We start from the raw sequence: 15,055 nt of genomic DNA, 5'->3' as shown, positions 1-15,055 counted from the left end.
TACTTTAGGGAGAGGTTCTATAACTTTTGTCAACTTTTTAAAGGGTTCTGTGTCTCAAAAAGCATTGCATTAAGGTTTTATCCAGTACAGAGAAAGTTAGTGTTTAAACTTATATAACATAATATTTAAAATCAGAGCCCAGATATCTAGCCCTTGATAATGTTGGGTATGTAACTTTAATACCTGTGGCAGAATAATCTTCAAAAAAGGAAAACTAAAAGAAATTACAACTTTCTCTTCTGACATAGATAATGAGTTACAAGGCACTAATAGTTCTGGATCATTGGGTGGTCTTGATGTTCGAAGACGAATTCCTATAAAGCTCATCTCCAAACAAGGGAACAAAGCCAAAACTGCACCTCGAACTCCAAGGACTATAAACAGGATGCCTGCAAAGGCTCCGCCTGGTGATGAAGGTAATTTGTTTTAACTGACAAGTCCACAGGTCTGTCTTTTGTATCTCATTCCACCAAATAATCCATGTGGTCTTTTTTTATCTTACTGTCTTCATTTTGTAGTCTTTTTGTTTGACTTCTCATTTTGGCATGTACTTTTTCTCTTCCTTTATAATATTTTTGTTTTTTTCTTTTGTTATTGAAAGTAACACTGCATGTTGTTAAAAAAAAACCTAAATAATATTGCAGAAAACATAATATTAAAAGTGAAATTTGTTCCTCTACCTTGACAGTACTTCACCAAAATAATTTTTATAGTAACTTTTTAATGTATAACTGCCCTTTTTGCATGTAAGATGCATTTGAAATTTTGCTGTTTATCAGTATGTACAGATGTACTCATTTAAGAAAATAGGTTTAGATATTTTTTTATGGATATGCCATAATTTAGTAATTTTTCTAACTTTTTTGCTGTTAAAAACAATGTTGTAGTAAATATTCTTGTACATGTAGCTTAGCATGTATACTTGGTGTAGAATTTAAACTGCCTGATTTGGGTATTTTATAACTTGATGGATACTATGCATTTTAGAATTTAACGGAAATTGTCAAATAGCTCCTCAAGAAAATATATCAGTTTATATTCCCACACACCAATATTGGGACTATTACCCTTTTAAAATTTTTGTTTTGATACACATTTCTTTAATTATGAGTGGGGTTATGTATATATCTTCTCATAGTATGTATCTTTTACCTAAGATCTACCTGTTCATATCCTTTAACCATTTTTTTTCTGTTTTGTTGTCTTTTGATTTTTATGAGTTCTTCACAAATTATTTTACAAATTGGCTTTTATGAGTTCTTTACAAATTAATGTACAAATTGGCTCTTTGTCATATATTGTGTATCTTCACCATTTGTCTTTTGCATTTTATATATATAGTTTTTATTGTATAGAAGTTTGAAGATTCTGTGTAGTCAGATACCAATCCAGTCTTTTCTGTTATGACTTCTGGGTTTTATAACATTCATAGAAAGGCCTTTCCCCTATTTCATGAGCATAAAATAGTTTTCCCGTCTTACCCTTTAGTACAGGGTCAGCAAACTATGGCCTGTGGACCAAATGCAGCCCAGTTTTTATAAAGTCTTATTGCCCATTCATTTAAGTACTGTTCATGGCTGCTTTCACACTATAATGGCTTAGTTGAGTAATTACAAGAGACCAGCACAGCCTAAAATATTCACTTATCTAGCCTTTTACAAAAAAAGTTAGCTGGCATTGGAACACTTATGGACATATATTTGGTTATTAAAAAAATAAAGTGGAGTTTGGCTCTGTTTATTTTTTCTCTGAAACAGCTAGCTGTTTGTGCCAACTATTGAGTGATTTGTCTTCTCTTTGCCAAATAGGTATCCCGTCATTATCATACATTAAATGTCTAAACGTATTTATGTATGTCTGTTTCTAGATTTTCTGTTCTTTTCCAGCAATCTGTCTGTATTTCTTTTTTGGAATTAAACTATTTTAATTATACCTCATATTATGCTTCCTTGTATTGTAGGGTATCTCTCCCCATCTGAACAAGTACATTTGAAGTCAAATGTTCTAAGTCATGGTGGTAGCAACTTAGGGCTGCTGCCGCACTATCCCATAACCTAGGGGGCCCTCTCTTTGGTCTTTCGGTTTCTTTTAATAATTTCTAAAAACTACCCACTAATACGCAAATAAATTCTTGTTGTAATAATCCAAACAAGGCAAAAAAGCTAAAAACCCCCTTCTATCCTTTTGCTGTCAGATGCCCCTCCATTCCCTCTCCTCTCACTCCCCAAGCCCACCCCCCTTTCTAGAGGGAACTACTGTTATTCTCTCTCTCAGCACAGCAAACTGAGGCTGAAGATAATTTTTGAATACTTCAGATTCACTTACTTGGGGTAAAAAAATAATAAGTGATTGGTGTTTTTCCTAGGCATTGATCAAAATAGGGAGTTTTGGGTGCTGATATATCTATGTGAATATATATAGTATGTAGTTTAAGGATGGGAGTATAGGTTGAACTACTCTGATAAATGATTATGTGTTCCTTATTTACTTGTTTGTTGCTTTCTGCATTTTAGATAAATAAGAGAAATTGATTTTCCTTATTTTGAGTTTTAGATGACAGCAGGTTTTACAAGATATAAATGGGTCAAATGAGAGTCTATGGTCACTCATTTGTAGCTTTATAACTTTGAACTTTATATCTTTATATCTCCTTTGTATTGGAGATAATTAGCAGTGCACTGAAGTGTCTCTGTCAGCTTTGAAAAACTCTTGCGTCATTGTGTTTGTGTGTCTGCCCATGTGCCTATCCATACACAGGTGCTGTAATTTAGCCATGTGGGTAAAGTTAAAACTTGTGTGCTTGGGCTACTCTGTTTACCAGTTCTAGGGCCAAAAGAGACATGAGAAGCCTGGCATTTTGGAGGGATAGATGTGTCTTCTCAGCTTTACTTTAGGTAATTGGATTCTACCTAGAATTACCATCAGACTACCCCTTGGTTGTCTGTTCTTTTGTATGAGATGAGAAGATTATGATCAGGGTTAGAGAAATTGAACCCATTTGATCTTCATAACTTTATTGGTACATGCAATGTAGAAGAGGATACTTGTAAATAGATATGATATGGCTTCTGCTGTTTGGTTGATAAACCAGGGAGAGGTTTGAACTGAAAGGATGAAGTATGAATATGTTGTTGTTTCTAAAATCAGGCTCAGTTTTAAGACTGAAGGAGAGGATACCTAATTTACTAAGTCATAAGAAAAAACCTGAAGAATTCTTTGTTTCCATTATATACTTAATGGCAATGAAATCAGCCTCTTGCAGCATGATACCACTTTTGTAGGAAGATTAGAGTAAGTGGTGATCAGTATCTTAAAAGTTTGTGCAACAAGTGTGATGATGGTAATTAGTGAAGTTTAAACTAGAGATAGTCTGATGAGTTAATAAGAGCACTTGAATGGGAGTGAAGAGTTCTGAGGTCTGTTCTGGCTCTACCACTAATCTATGTGTTGAGTTATTATGGGTCCCAATGCTATAGTATTCTCAATCGTGAAGTAAGAGAGTTGGACTAGATGGTTGCCAAGATCATTTCTAGCTGATATTTTAAACTCAAACTAGTTGATTATCTTGTCGTTAGAAGAGCTTTGAAAGGCTTCAGATAGGCTTTTCGGTGAACAGGTCTGTGGCGCCATATACGTGTACTTCCAAAATGAAATTTAGGCTTTGAAAAGTTAATCTTTAACACTTTCTTTTCTCAGAAGGTTTTGATTATAACGAAGAAGAACGGTATGACTGTAAAGGGGGCGAGCTTTTTGGAAATCAGCGAAGATTTCCTGGACACCTTTTTTGGGACTTCCAGGTATAACTAAAAATAAAAAATATTATTAGAACAATAAAATATCAAGTATTTTATTAGAACAATCAGAAAAAAGAATGGTTTGAGCTTTTATTGCAGCTGTTATGCTTTTTAGAAAACACTCAAATGATTCATTTATTAATGCCCCTGTTTCCACTATTTTCAAAAATAATTTGAAGTAATTATCAGTAAAGTGAAGTAAAATCAATAACCATAAACACTAAGAGAAAAAAAACCTAACAGTGGCACAGCTAATTGTGTGGAATATATAGGAACTATACCAAGAAACCCTTAATTGTTCTAAGAACTTTTATAAATACTAACCAATTCATTGCATAATTATAAATACAATTTTTAGAAATGCTTAAAAAGGAAATTTTAATTATATCATTTCAACAGATAAACATCTTAGGTGAAAAGGATGATACACCAGTACATTTCTGTGACAAATGTGGATTGCCTATTAAAATCTATGGGCGAATGGTAAGTATCACTAAATTAAATGTTTTAGTAAATGTAAAATTTGCATAGAGATGGAATTCTGAAATTTAAATAGATAGGTTTATCACTGTTTAATACTGAGTTTGTGACATTTTTAAATAAGTATGAAATGGCTAAGGGAAATTTTGGGATAACATGTATTTAATATAACTGACAAATTCTTGACTTGCTTAAAAATTACTAAGGAAACTAACTTCTGAAAACTTAACTTCTTTGGACTGTTTGATAGTTGTTAGTATACATTTATTATAGTTTATTAAGGAAAAATGTTTCTTGTTTAAAGAATAAAGTCAATTACTCGTTTCTGAAGGTTATAATTTTTAATGTAAAACTAATAATATTTAGAATTTTGGCGAGTTGAATTCTAATCATTAAAAACAATTACAACCCCCTCGCTGTAATTTTATAGTAATTTTGACACATTCTCCATTAAAAAAAGATAGTTTTACATTTGTGTTTGAAAAAAAAAATTGAACTCAGTAACATATCTGCTGGTAGAGGGCATAAATTGTATACTCTTGCTTTGCTGTATAACATAACTAAATAACAGTAATGTGGATTGTGAATTTTAAAATGGTTTAACATCATTTTACCCCGTCCTTCTGATTTATTTTTGGATTTTTATAAGTTTATTAACTGCCAGAGAAAAATGCTACTTATATTAAACATAGGAGATACTTCTTATTTTATTGCTTTGGAATAGTTTCAGGAGGAACAGGATAAGATAAAACATGGTTATGGTATTTTTGGGGAGTTTTTTTTTTTAATTTTTAATTTTTTAATTTTTTATTTATTTTTTAAACATATTTAAGGGTATTTATTTACTTTTAAGATTTTTATTTTTATTTATTTGAGAGAGAGAGTGAGAGAGAGAGAGCACATGAGAGGGGGGAGGGTCAGAGGGAGAAGCAGACTCCCCACTGAGCAGGGAGCCCGATGCGGGACTTGATCCCGGGACTCCAGGATCATGACCTGAGCCGAAGGCAGTCGCTTAACCAACTGAGCCACCCAGGCGCCCCTAATTTTTTTATTTTTAATTGAAGTATAGTTGACATTAAATTAGTTTTCAGGTGTACACCATAGTGGTTTGACAATTATATTACACTGTGCTCACCATGATAAGTGTGGTTACCATCTTTCACCTCACAAAGTTATTACAGTATTATTGACTATATTTCAGTATTGTATAATATAATTCAATATATTTCAATATTGATTACACTGTACTTTTCATTCCTATGACTTGTTTTGTAACTGGAAGTTTGTACCTCTTAATTACCTTCACCTATTTTGCCACAACCACTAATGTGTACTCTGTATTTATTATGACTGTTTCTCTTTTTGTTGTTGTGTTTGTTTTGTTTTTTATATTCTACATGTGAGTGAAATCATATGGTATTTGTCTTTCTTTGTTATGTTTTTTTAAAAGATTTATTTATTTTAGAGAGAGAGTGCACATGTGCTCATGGTGGGGGAGGGCAGAGGGAGAGAATCTCAAGCAGACTCCTGCTGGGCATGGCGCTTGATGCTGGGCTCAATCTCATGACCCTGAAATCGTGACCTGAGCTGAAATCAAGAGTCGGTTGTTTAACTGACGGAGCCACGCAGGTGCCCTTCTCTGACTGACTTTACTTAGCACAACACCCTCTGGGTGCATCCACGTTGTTGCAAATGGCAAGATTTAATTTTTAAGTGTATTTTTTTAATTATATGTATTTTTATTTTTATTTATTTTTTTATTTTATTATATTATTATACATTACATCATTAGTTTTTGGTGTAGTGTTCCATGATTCATTGTTTGCGTATAACACCCTGTGCTCCATTCAGTACGTGCCCTCTTTAATACCCAACACCAGGCTAACCCATCCCCCCACCCCCCTCCCCTCTGGAACCCTCAGTTTGTTTCTCAGAGTCCATAGTCTCTCATGGTTCATCTCCCCCTCCGATTTCTCCCCCCTTCACTTTACCCTTCCTACTATCTTCTTTTTTTTTTTTAACATATAATATATTATTTGTTTCAGAGGTACAGGTCTGTGATTCAACAGTCTTATACAATTCACAGCGCTCACCATAGGACATACCCTCCCCAATGTCTGTTACCCAGCCACCCCATCCCTTCCACCCCCCCAATTATATATATTTTTAGTGTGTATTATTTATTATTACTTTTATTGTATTATTATTTTTGTATTATTTATTATTTTATAATTTTTAAATATTCCATTGTGTATATGTACCACATCTACTTTATCCATTTATCTATCATTAGACACTTGGGTTGCTTCCATATCTTGGCTATTATAAATAATGTTGCAATAAACATAAGGGTGCATATGCCTTTTCGAATTAGTGTTTTTCGTTTTCCTCAGGTAAATTCCCAGAAGTGGAATTAGTGGATTGTATGGTACTTCAAATTTTAGTTTTTTGAGGAACTTCCATACAGTTTTCTACAGTGGCTGCACCAGTTTATATTCCTACCAGCAGTGCAGTTGAGGGTTCTTTTTTCTCTATATCCTCACCAACACATTATTTCTTGTCTTTTTTTTGATACTAGCCATTCAGACAGATGTAAGGTGATATCTTATTGTGGTTTTGATTTGCATTTCTCTGATGATTAGTGATGTTGAGCATCTTTTCACTTGCCTATTGGCCATCTGAATGTCTTCTTTGGAAAAATGTTTATTCAGGTCCTCAGCGCATTTTAATCAGGTTATTTGGTGTTTGGTTTTTTTGTTTGTTTGTTTGTTTGTTTTGGTGTTGAGTTGTATGAGTTCTTTATGTGTTTTAGGTATTAACCCCTAATTGGATATATCATTTGCAAATTTCTTCTCCCATTCAGTAGATTGTCTTTTTGTTTTGTTGATGGTTTCCTTTGCTGTGCAAAAGCATTTTAGTTTGTTGTAGTCCCAGTTATTTATTTTTGCTTTTGTTTTCTTTGCCTGAGGAGACATATCTAGAAAAATGTTGCTAAGATTGCTGTTCAAGAAATTGCTGCCTGTGTTTTCTTTTAGGAGTTTTATGGTTTCAGGTCATGCATGTAGGTCTTTAATCCATTCTGAGTTTATTTTTGTGTATGGTATAAGAAAGTGGTCCAGTTTCATTCTTTTCCTGGCTGTCCAGTTTGCCAACACCATTTATTGAAGAGACTGCATTTTTCCCATTGTGTATTTTTGTTTCATCTGTCGTAGATTAATTGACCATATGAGCATGGGTTTATTTCTGGGCTCAACTCTGTTTCATTCATTTGTATCTGTTTTGTGCCAATACCATCCTGTTTTAATTACTACAGCTTTGTAGTTTAGTTTGAAATCTGGGGTTGTGATACCTCCAGATTTGTTCTTTCTCAAGATTACTTTGACTGTTCGGGGTCTTTTGTGGTTCCATACAAACTTTCGGACTTTTTGTTCTAGTTCTGTGAAAAATTGCATTGAATCTGTAAATTGCTTTGGCTGGTGTGGGCTTGTTTAGGAGCTTTACATGCTAGGAACCACAGGATGAAACTCATAGCGTTTGTACTTCCAGAAAGTGTAAGCAGATGCACATGTATTCGTTTATTGGGGAAAGGGCCAAAGTTTTCCTTATATTCTTAAAGGGCTTTGTTACTGAAAAAGGTTAACTGTTGCTTTTCTGTAACTAGTACTTAATAAATGTTTTTGTTTGTTTGTTTTGATGAATCGTTCTCAAGTGCTTTCTGTGTCTAGGTTACTGTGCTTACAGTTACTTTTTATGGAAATATTTTAAATTCTCATGTGCTTAACTATTATGTCTCTGTTCACAGATTCCATGCAAGCATGTTTTTTGCTATGACTGTGCTATTTTACATGAAAAAAAAGGAGATAAGATGTGTCCAGGGTAAGATTATCATTACATTTTTAAATAATAAAGTTTGTGATGGGATGAATTGTAATCCAAGTTAAAGGTCAGGGTATGTTGTAAGTCAGCAGCAGGATATCAAATAAGCAGACATAGCTGATCTTTCTTTGTGAGCCCAGAGTTGGCCTTAGCCTTCTCCTTAGGATAGGGCTAGGTAGCTGTTATCTGTTAGTTCAGATTGGCCAAAACAAATATATTTGTCATCACAAAATTGGTGTTATAAACCAAAACAGTTGTTTTGTATTTTTGTTTTTTGTTTTTTTCTGATGGGACTCTAGAGAGATAGTATCAAGCAGTGATTGAGAACAGAGACTTTGGAATTAGAATTCTTGGCTTCAAATCCATATTCTGCCACTTATTAGTTATGTGACAGGTTGTTTCTTCATCAGTAAAATGGAGCTAATAATAGTATCTACCTCCCTGTGTTGTTGTTAGAACTAAACTAGTATGTATATTTGCAGCACCTAACATATAATAAGTACTATGTTAAGTATAAGCTCTTATTTATTACCTTTAAATCTTATTATTTATATCTCGAGTATATCTTAGGACACCATCATGACATCAGCTCAGACAAGTTATGAAGAAGATCTAGAGGTATTTTGGTTGATATCGATCCAGTTTGGGATGGTCTTGAAAGATCCAGAGTAAATTGGGAATTTTTATATCCATTTAGAACCCCTGATAGAAGACTTGAGAAAGCTGTGAGACAAACTTCCTTAGAGCAATTGTAGGCTTTTGAGATTTTATAACCTGTGTCAGAAGCTATCTCAAGATTGGTAGTATTGGTTGATAACAGAAATTGTGGATAGTTGCAGGGGATGGTTTCTTTTTGTGGTGTAGGAAGATTGACATCACTGAGAGAGAAAGGATGATTCACTAAGTGTTCTAATATTAATATTTAAAAGGGAATTTAGTTTTCAGGATATTAAGTGTAACTCCCAAGTAAGCACCTCACTGGTTGGCCCTTAGCTATTTGAGAACATAAGCCTATCTAGCTGTTTGACAGGCTCAAATCAGGAAGAGAAGAAATGGCAGCGCACGTTAATATAAATATCTACTGTTGCTTTTAAGCATCGCCCAAAACAAAGTGCCTTATATCCTGTTACTGTAGAGATATTTCTGAGTTTACAGCAAAGTAGAAGCAAAAAATGAGAACTGTGCCAAATGGCCACTCAGGAAGCCTGCTAGGATCAAGGAGTGCCAGCCTTATAGCTGGATTGGAAGTGTGGACACAACTCAAAATCAAGAATAGAGAGCCATTTAATATAGTCTCAGATGACCTGACACACATGTTCAGTGATCAGAGCTTCTGTCTGTGCCTACGTAGTGCTTAACTAGTGATTCAATCCTGTCACTTTCATTGTTTCATTTATCCTAGAATATTCTTTTAAGTAGGGCAAAGTAGATAAAAAAAAAAAGAACATTGTGATTAGGTAGAGGGCATGTTTTAACCCCATATGGCAGATGAAGAAATAAAAAGATTAAAAGACTTCTCCAAGTTGACAGAGCCGGTGCTTAACCCCAGTTCTTATACCTTGTTCAGTCCTCTTTCCACTATTTCTTCAAAGACTCCAAAGGCAAGTGTGGATTAAATACAGTGAATGAAGAAAAGTTAAATTTGACCCTGAGTCAATAAGAAAACGTTGAGTTAAATTTAGTGCTTAGAGTTTAGAAGGGAGTGTGTAATACTTTTTCATAGTAAAATTGTCTGGTAATTCTTCCTTAAGGGACTCTGGATAGTCAGGGTTTGAATTTAAATTGTTCACGTTGTTGAATTTTAGGAACCCTGCTTATTAGGATGATCTTACTCATTTTTGTAGTCCTTGCAGCATCTTTTACTTCGTATTGTTTGCTCAGCACATACTTATTGCTCAGTAAATACCGAACAAGTTTGGATTCCATGACTATGACACGTCTTTGGTTTATCCTTTCTGGGTATTTTTGCAAATGGATGCAAAGCGTAGAGTTGTTTGAGACAACCAGATCATTCTGGGTCTTAGGAAGAATAGGTCTTTTCTTAAAACATACTCTGTTTGATGAACACTTGTAACTTACAATGCTTTTTTTGTATTAAGAGGTCTGAGTTTGGTGGAAAGCTGATGCTTAATAGGGAACAGACCACAGAGTGGGAGAGATTAAAGGTTGACTTACAGTAACTACAACTTTTAATTGTGAACTTCTGCAATATTTTCCACAACCGATTTTAGGAACAGGCATATATTATTTTTATAGTCTGCTTTCAGTAAATCAATTTTTTCCCCTTCTAATTTAGCTGTAGTGATCCTGTGCAGCGAATCGAGCAGTGTACACGAGGTTCTCTCTTCATGTGTAGCATTGTTCAAGGGTGCAAGAGAACATACTTGTCTCAGAGAGACTTACAGGCTCATATCAACCACCGCCATATGAGAGCTGGAAAACCTGTTGCCCGCGCTTCACTTGAAAACGTCCATCCGCCTATTGCCCCACCACCAGCCGAAATCCCCGATCGCTTTATAATGCCGCCGGACAAGCACCATATGAGCCACATTCCGCCAAAGCAGCACATCATGATGCCACCACCTCCTTTGCAACACGTGCCACACGAGCACTATAATCAGCCCCACGAGGACATCCGTGCGCCTCCTGCAGAGTTGTCCATGGCTCCACCTCCACCTCGTTCGGTCAGTCAGGAAACCTTTCGTATTTCAACAAGAAAACACAGCAATTTAATAACCGTCCCTATTCAGGATGACTCAAATTCAGGTGCTAGAGAACCACCACCTCCTGCCCCAGCACCTGCTCACCACCATCCTGAATATCAGGGTCAACCAGTGGTTTCGCACCCTCATCATATTATGCCTCCACAGCAACATTATGCACCACCCCCACCTCCTCCACCACCAATAAGCCATCCAATGCCACATCCTCCCCAGGCCGCAGGTACTCCTCACTTGGTTTATAGCCAAGCTCCACCTCCACCAATGACCTCTGCTCCACCACCAATCACCCCTCCCCCTGGACATATTATTGCCCAGATGCCACCTTATATGAATCATCCTCCTCCAGGACCTCCCCCACCTCAACATGGTGGTCCACCTGTAACTGCACCCCCTCCTCACCATTACAATCCTAACTCTTTACCCCAGTTCACTGAAGATCAAGGAACTCTGAGCCCTCCATTTACACAACCAGGGGGAATGAGTCCTGGTATATGGCCTGCACCAAGAGGGCCACCTCCTCCTCCACGAATGCAGGGTCCGCCTTCTCAAACCCCACTTCCTGGACCACATCATCCAGATCAGACAAGATATAGACCGTATTACCAATGATTAATAGTACTTTGAACTGAAGATTTGATGAGGAAAAAAAAACTTACGTATAGTCAATCTTTTAATTAAGCTTTGACTGTTTTGGGGAAGGAAAAAGTACCTCTTACTGAGGTGACCATAAAACACTTAGGGTCTTGTCTCTTAAAATGGTTTTAAATCTTGACCTTAGAATTGACTTTGAGACTATACCGTAGTGCAGATAAGTCACTCAGTTGAGCACAGCTGTACCTTAACGACTTTGTCCCCCTAGTGCGCTAAATTGACCCAGAGGTGACCGTCTGTGAAAAATGTGAGAAGAATTTTTCATTGTTCCACTTTCAAAAATACGGCTTTTGTTAAATCCAATGTTTAGTTTTTCTGGTGATACATTTTGTTAACCTGTGTAAAAGGATTAAATTTCAAAATGGTTGTAAAAATGCTATTTTTATGTGAATTTAAGTGCAGCTACATACTGTTTTTTAAAACCATATGTTTTACCACTAATTTCCCAAAGTTACAATAAAATCCTAAAAGTAAAAATCTACTAGAATTTACTGTAAGGCAGACTGTTAAATGGTAGAGAATTATTTCACATTTAGGCACTGAAATTTTGAGGTATATTAAGTATATAATGCACTTCACTTGGATGCCTTTTCATTTTTAGGCAGCCTCAGGAGCACCAAAATACATTGGAATTCCATATTTATGTTCATAATATTAAAAGGCATTAGTAATTATTTGGAAAGATCCGGCCAAAGCAATTGACTCTACAGGCTCCAAGCTGTTGGGGGATACTGTTACTCGTTAATGCTTTCTACCGAATGGTTGGAATCACATGATGCACCACATTTACTAATCTAAAGTAACATTATTTTATAGAACTGTTTAAATTGTGTTATTCAGATGAAGTGTGTTCTACTCTGCTCATTGTCTTAAACTACATATTTAGGGCTGAATAAGCTTTGTATAATTCCTCATTTCCTGGTAGAGTTTGATCTGTGCTTTGAGTGGGTTCTTGTCTGTTGGGTTTTAAAGTACAGTATGAATGCCGTTGAGGAATACTGTATTAATGAAGGACGTTCTTGTAATCACAAACTTGGCGTTGCTCAGGTTTCATTACTGTGTGATAAGGTTTTTTTCTCTAACTTGAAATTTTAAAACTATTAATTATTTCCTATTCCTTTTATTGGTTAAGCACTATAAAATTTGGAATGTTTTAAAATGGAGTCAACAGTGCAGACTACCAGATGATTTTGTATAAGAGAAAAGGAATGACTAAATTGTGAATTTCAGAGCTTTATAAGGTGCCTTTAGAGTCAGCTTTTGCATTATAGGGGCTTGTTACAGTCCAGCTAAGATGACCACTTACGTTTTATACAGAACTCATATGTATAAATCAACACTCTTAGGATATTATTTTATATCCTTTGAATAAACCCCTGTGAAGTATTTCCTCCCCCCTAAAATGGTGCATAATATAAACATGAAAAGTGTAGTATGCAGATATCATTTATTAACTAGTTTGTAGTGCATAAATTTAGAACATTTCTTTTTGACAAAGGGTGAACTGATGGCTAATTTACCATTTAATTCTGTCAGATACAGGCAAAAAACAGTTTCTCATCTTGGATCATCAGATGCAGAGGCATCTATGAACTTAGAGCTGAAGTTAGAGATGATATCAATGATCATTTCAACCTTGACCAGCTGAAAATAACAAATACGCTTTTTTTTAAAGTTAATTGAGTGATTTTTCACATCTAGCAATTTGAGAGTCCAGTGTTAATGCAATAGATCTAGTGGGAAATTCTTATTAGAAGCGTGGGAGTGAAGTATGAACTAGTGTGAAATGGTGGTGGTGAGTGCTTCTATCATATTACTGTAGGTACTTGGACTGGTGCAAACTTGATTCCTTTTCATGCCCCTGTTTAGGAGCTGTTAAAATATTACTGTTGAAAATCCAATACCATTCTGTTTCTTGTAATAAGAAAATAGCCAAATTCACTTTAGAGCTTTTCAGCTGTCTATGAGGAGCTCTCCTGTTTTTACTGAAATTCGCTAGAGTTGAACGTGGTATGAAACCACTTAGCCGATGTATTGGACAAAACAATTACTATCATGATAAACTTCCACATGTTTAAGAGAATTCTCATAGACTTTTAAGAAAATGATTTCTTTTCAGTTAGGTTTAAAAAAATACGTGTTATGCAGGGAGGCAGATCAGATGAATGTGTTGTAGCAGACAAAATTTTTAAATGGTGTTAGACTTGAATTCATCCAGTTATTGTTTGAATGAGGGTGGGTGGGTAGAAGGATAACAAAATTACTGTTAGTTTTTCTTTCCTTAAGGAAAAAGATGTGAATCCCAGCCTTTTTTCAGGGAAGCCTTTGAAGCTATGATGGACATAAGTCTAAATTAAATGTATGTATGTTTCATTATATTGCTCTTAAGACTACTGAGGTGGCAGTTTAATTCTTAAAAACAATAAAATGGAAGCATAAATACTATTTTGCCTAGATGAATTTTTACCTAATGACGACACATTTGGGAGAATGCAAAATTTTCTGTGTTTATGTGTTGGTACAACTTTTACAGTAAAATTAGATTCACTTTTTTTGAGATGAAAACCAGCAAGTTGAATGTTAATATTTCTTCAGTGGCATGCTTGTTCTCAGTATAATACAGTATTTGGGGAACTATCAGTTGCAAAAACCATGAGAAACTATATCCATTTTGCCCTGTAAAAACCATTTGCTCAAAATTATTGTGTAAATACTAACTAGATACCACTGAAATATAAGTGGAAAGGATAATCTGAACTTAAATTTTTTAACTCACATAAGTGACTTTACTATATGAGGTATACAGAGCTGCTGTAGACTTTGTTCTAACATACTGGAAGAGCGTCTTACCTCTTTCTGGAAAAGCCCTATAGTCCAATCTCATGAAAATTTCAAAAAAGTCCTATATTATAAGTACGGTTGACTCTGAACAATGTGGGAATTAGGGGTGCTGACCCCCCTGCACAGTCAAATCCACGTATAACTTTCGACTCCCCCCAAATTTTAATAATAGCTTGATTATATACACAGTTGATTAATACATATTTAGCATATTATATGTATTATATATGCTGTATTCTTACAATGAAGCTAGGAAAAAAATCTAGCTAAGAAAGTTACAAAGAAGAGAAAATACAGGACTGTACTGCATCGAAAAAAATCCGTGTATAAGTAAGTGGACTTGCGCAGTTCAGAACCCTGTCGAAGGGTCAGCTGTACATGAAAAAGTAACAAGTACCTAGAAGAAAAATATACTTTTCTAATTATTAGATTAGCCATCAAATATTAATGTTAATTGGAGTTTGACGTAATCATACTCAAACACTATATTTTGGCCAAAGTGGCTTTATTTTTCTTCACTGGTTTGTAACTGTAATCTGTTAAATTTTGGCCTAAAAACTAAGTAGAATTTACTTATTACAATATATGTACAATCTAATAAAGGAATATTGGATATTCGCTTAAAGGGGACAGAGAGGTAAGCCAGTGAAAATACTTGATATTAATAAAAACATTTGGATTTTCAAACAA

The 15,055-nt window shown here is 35.1% G+C and overlaps 1 protein-coding gene across 6 annotated transcripts in view; it reads left to right on the top strand.

Annotated features, from left to right (window-relative positions):
- Positions 1-15,055, top strand: part of CBLL1 (Cbl proto-oncogene like 1) — a 21,681-nt gene extending 6,626 nt beyond the window's left edge. For 4 of the 6 annotated variants that reach the window (XM_025872643.2, XM_025872644.2, XM_025872641.2 and 1 more), the window contains exons 2-6: positions 249-416; positions 3,697-3,797; positions 4,194-4,277; positions 8,077-8,150; positions 10,447-15,055. In XM_025872643.2, coding sequence (XP_025728428.1) covers positions 249-416; positions 3,697-3,797; positions 4,194-4,277; positions 8,077-8,150; positions 10,447-11,482 — 1,463 coding nt within the window. In that variant the 3' untranslated portion in view covers positions 11,483-15,055. The remainder of the gene's footprint in view (positions 1-248; positions 417-3,696; positions 3,798-4,193; positions 4,278-8,076; positions 8,151-10,446) is intronic. The other 2 variants (XM_025872645.2, XM_025872642.2) reach the window with 1 other exon arrangement.

Source organism: Callorhinus ursinus, unplaced genomic scaffold (assembly GCF_003265705.2).
Source record: "Callorhinus ursinus isolate GAN/ISIS: 27379988/994484 unplaced genomic scaffold, GSC_fseal_2.0 scaffold12, whole genome shotgun sequence".
In the NCBI taxonomy this organism is placed as follows: domain Eukaryota; kingdom Metazoa; phylum Chordata; class Mammalia; order Carnivora; family Otariidae; genus Callorhinus; species Callorhinus ursinus.
The sequence above is the reverse complement of the archived record's forward strand: the minus strand, read 5'-3'. Positions and strand labels throughout refer to the sequence as shown.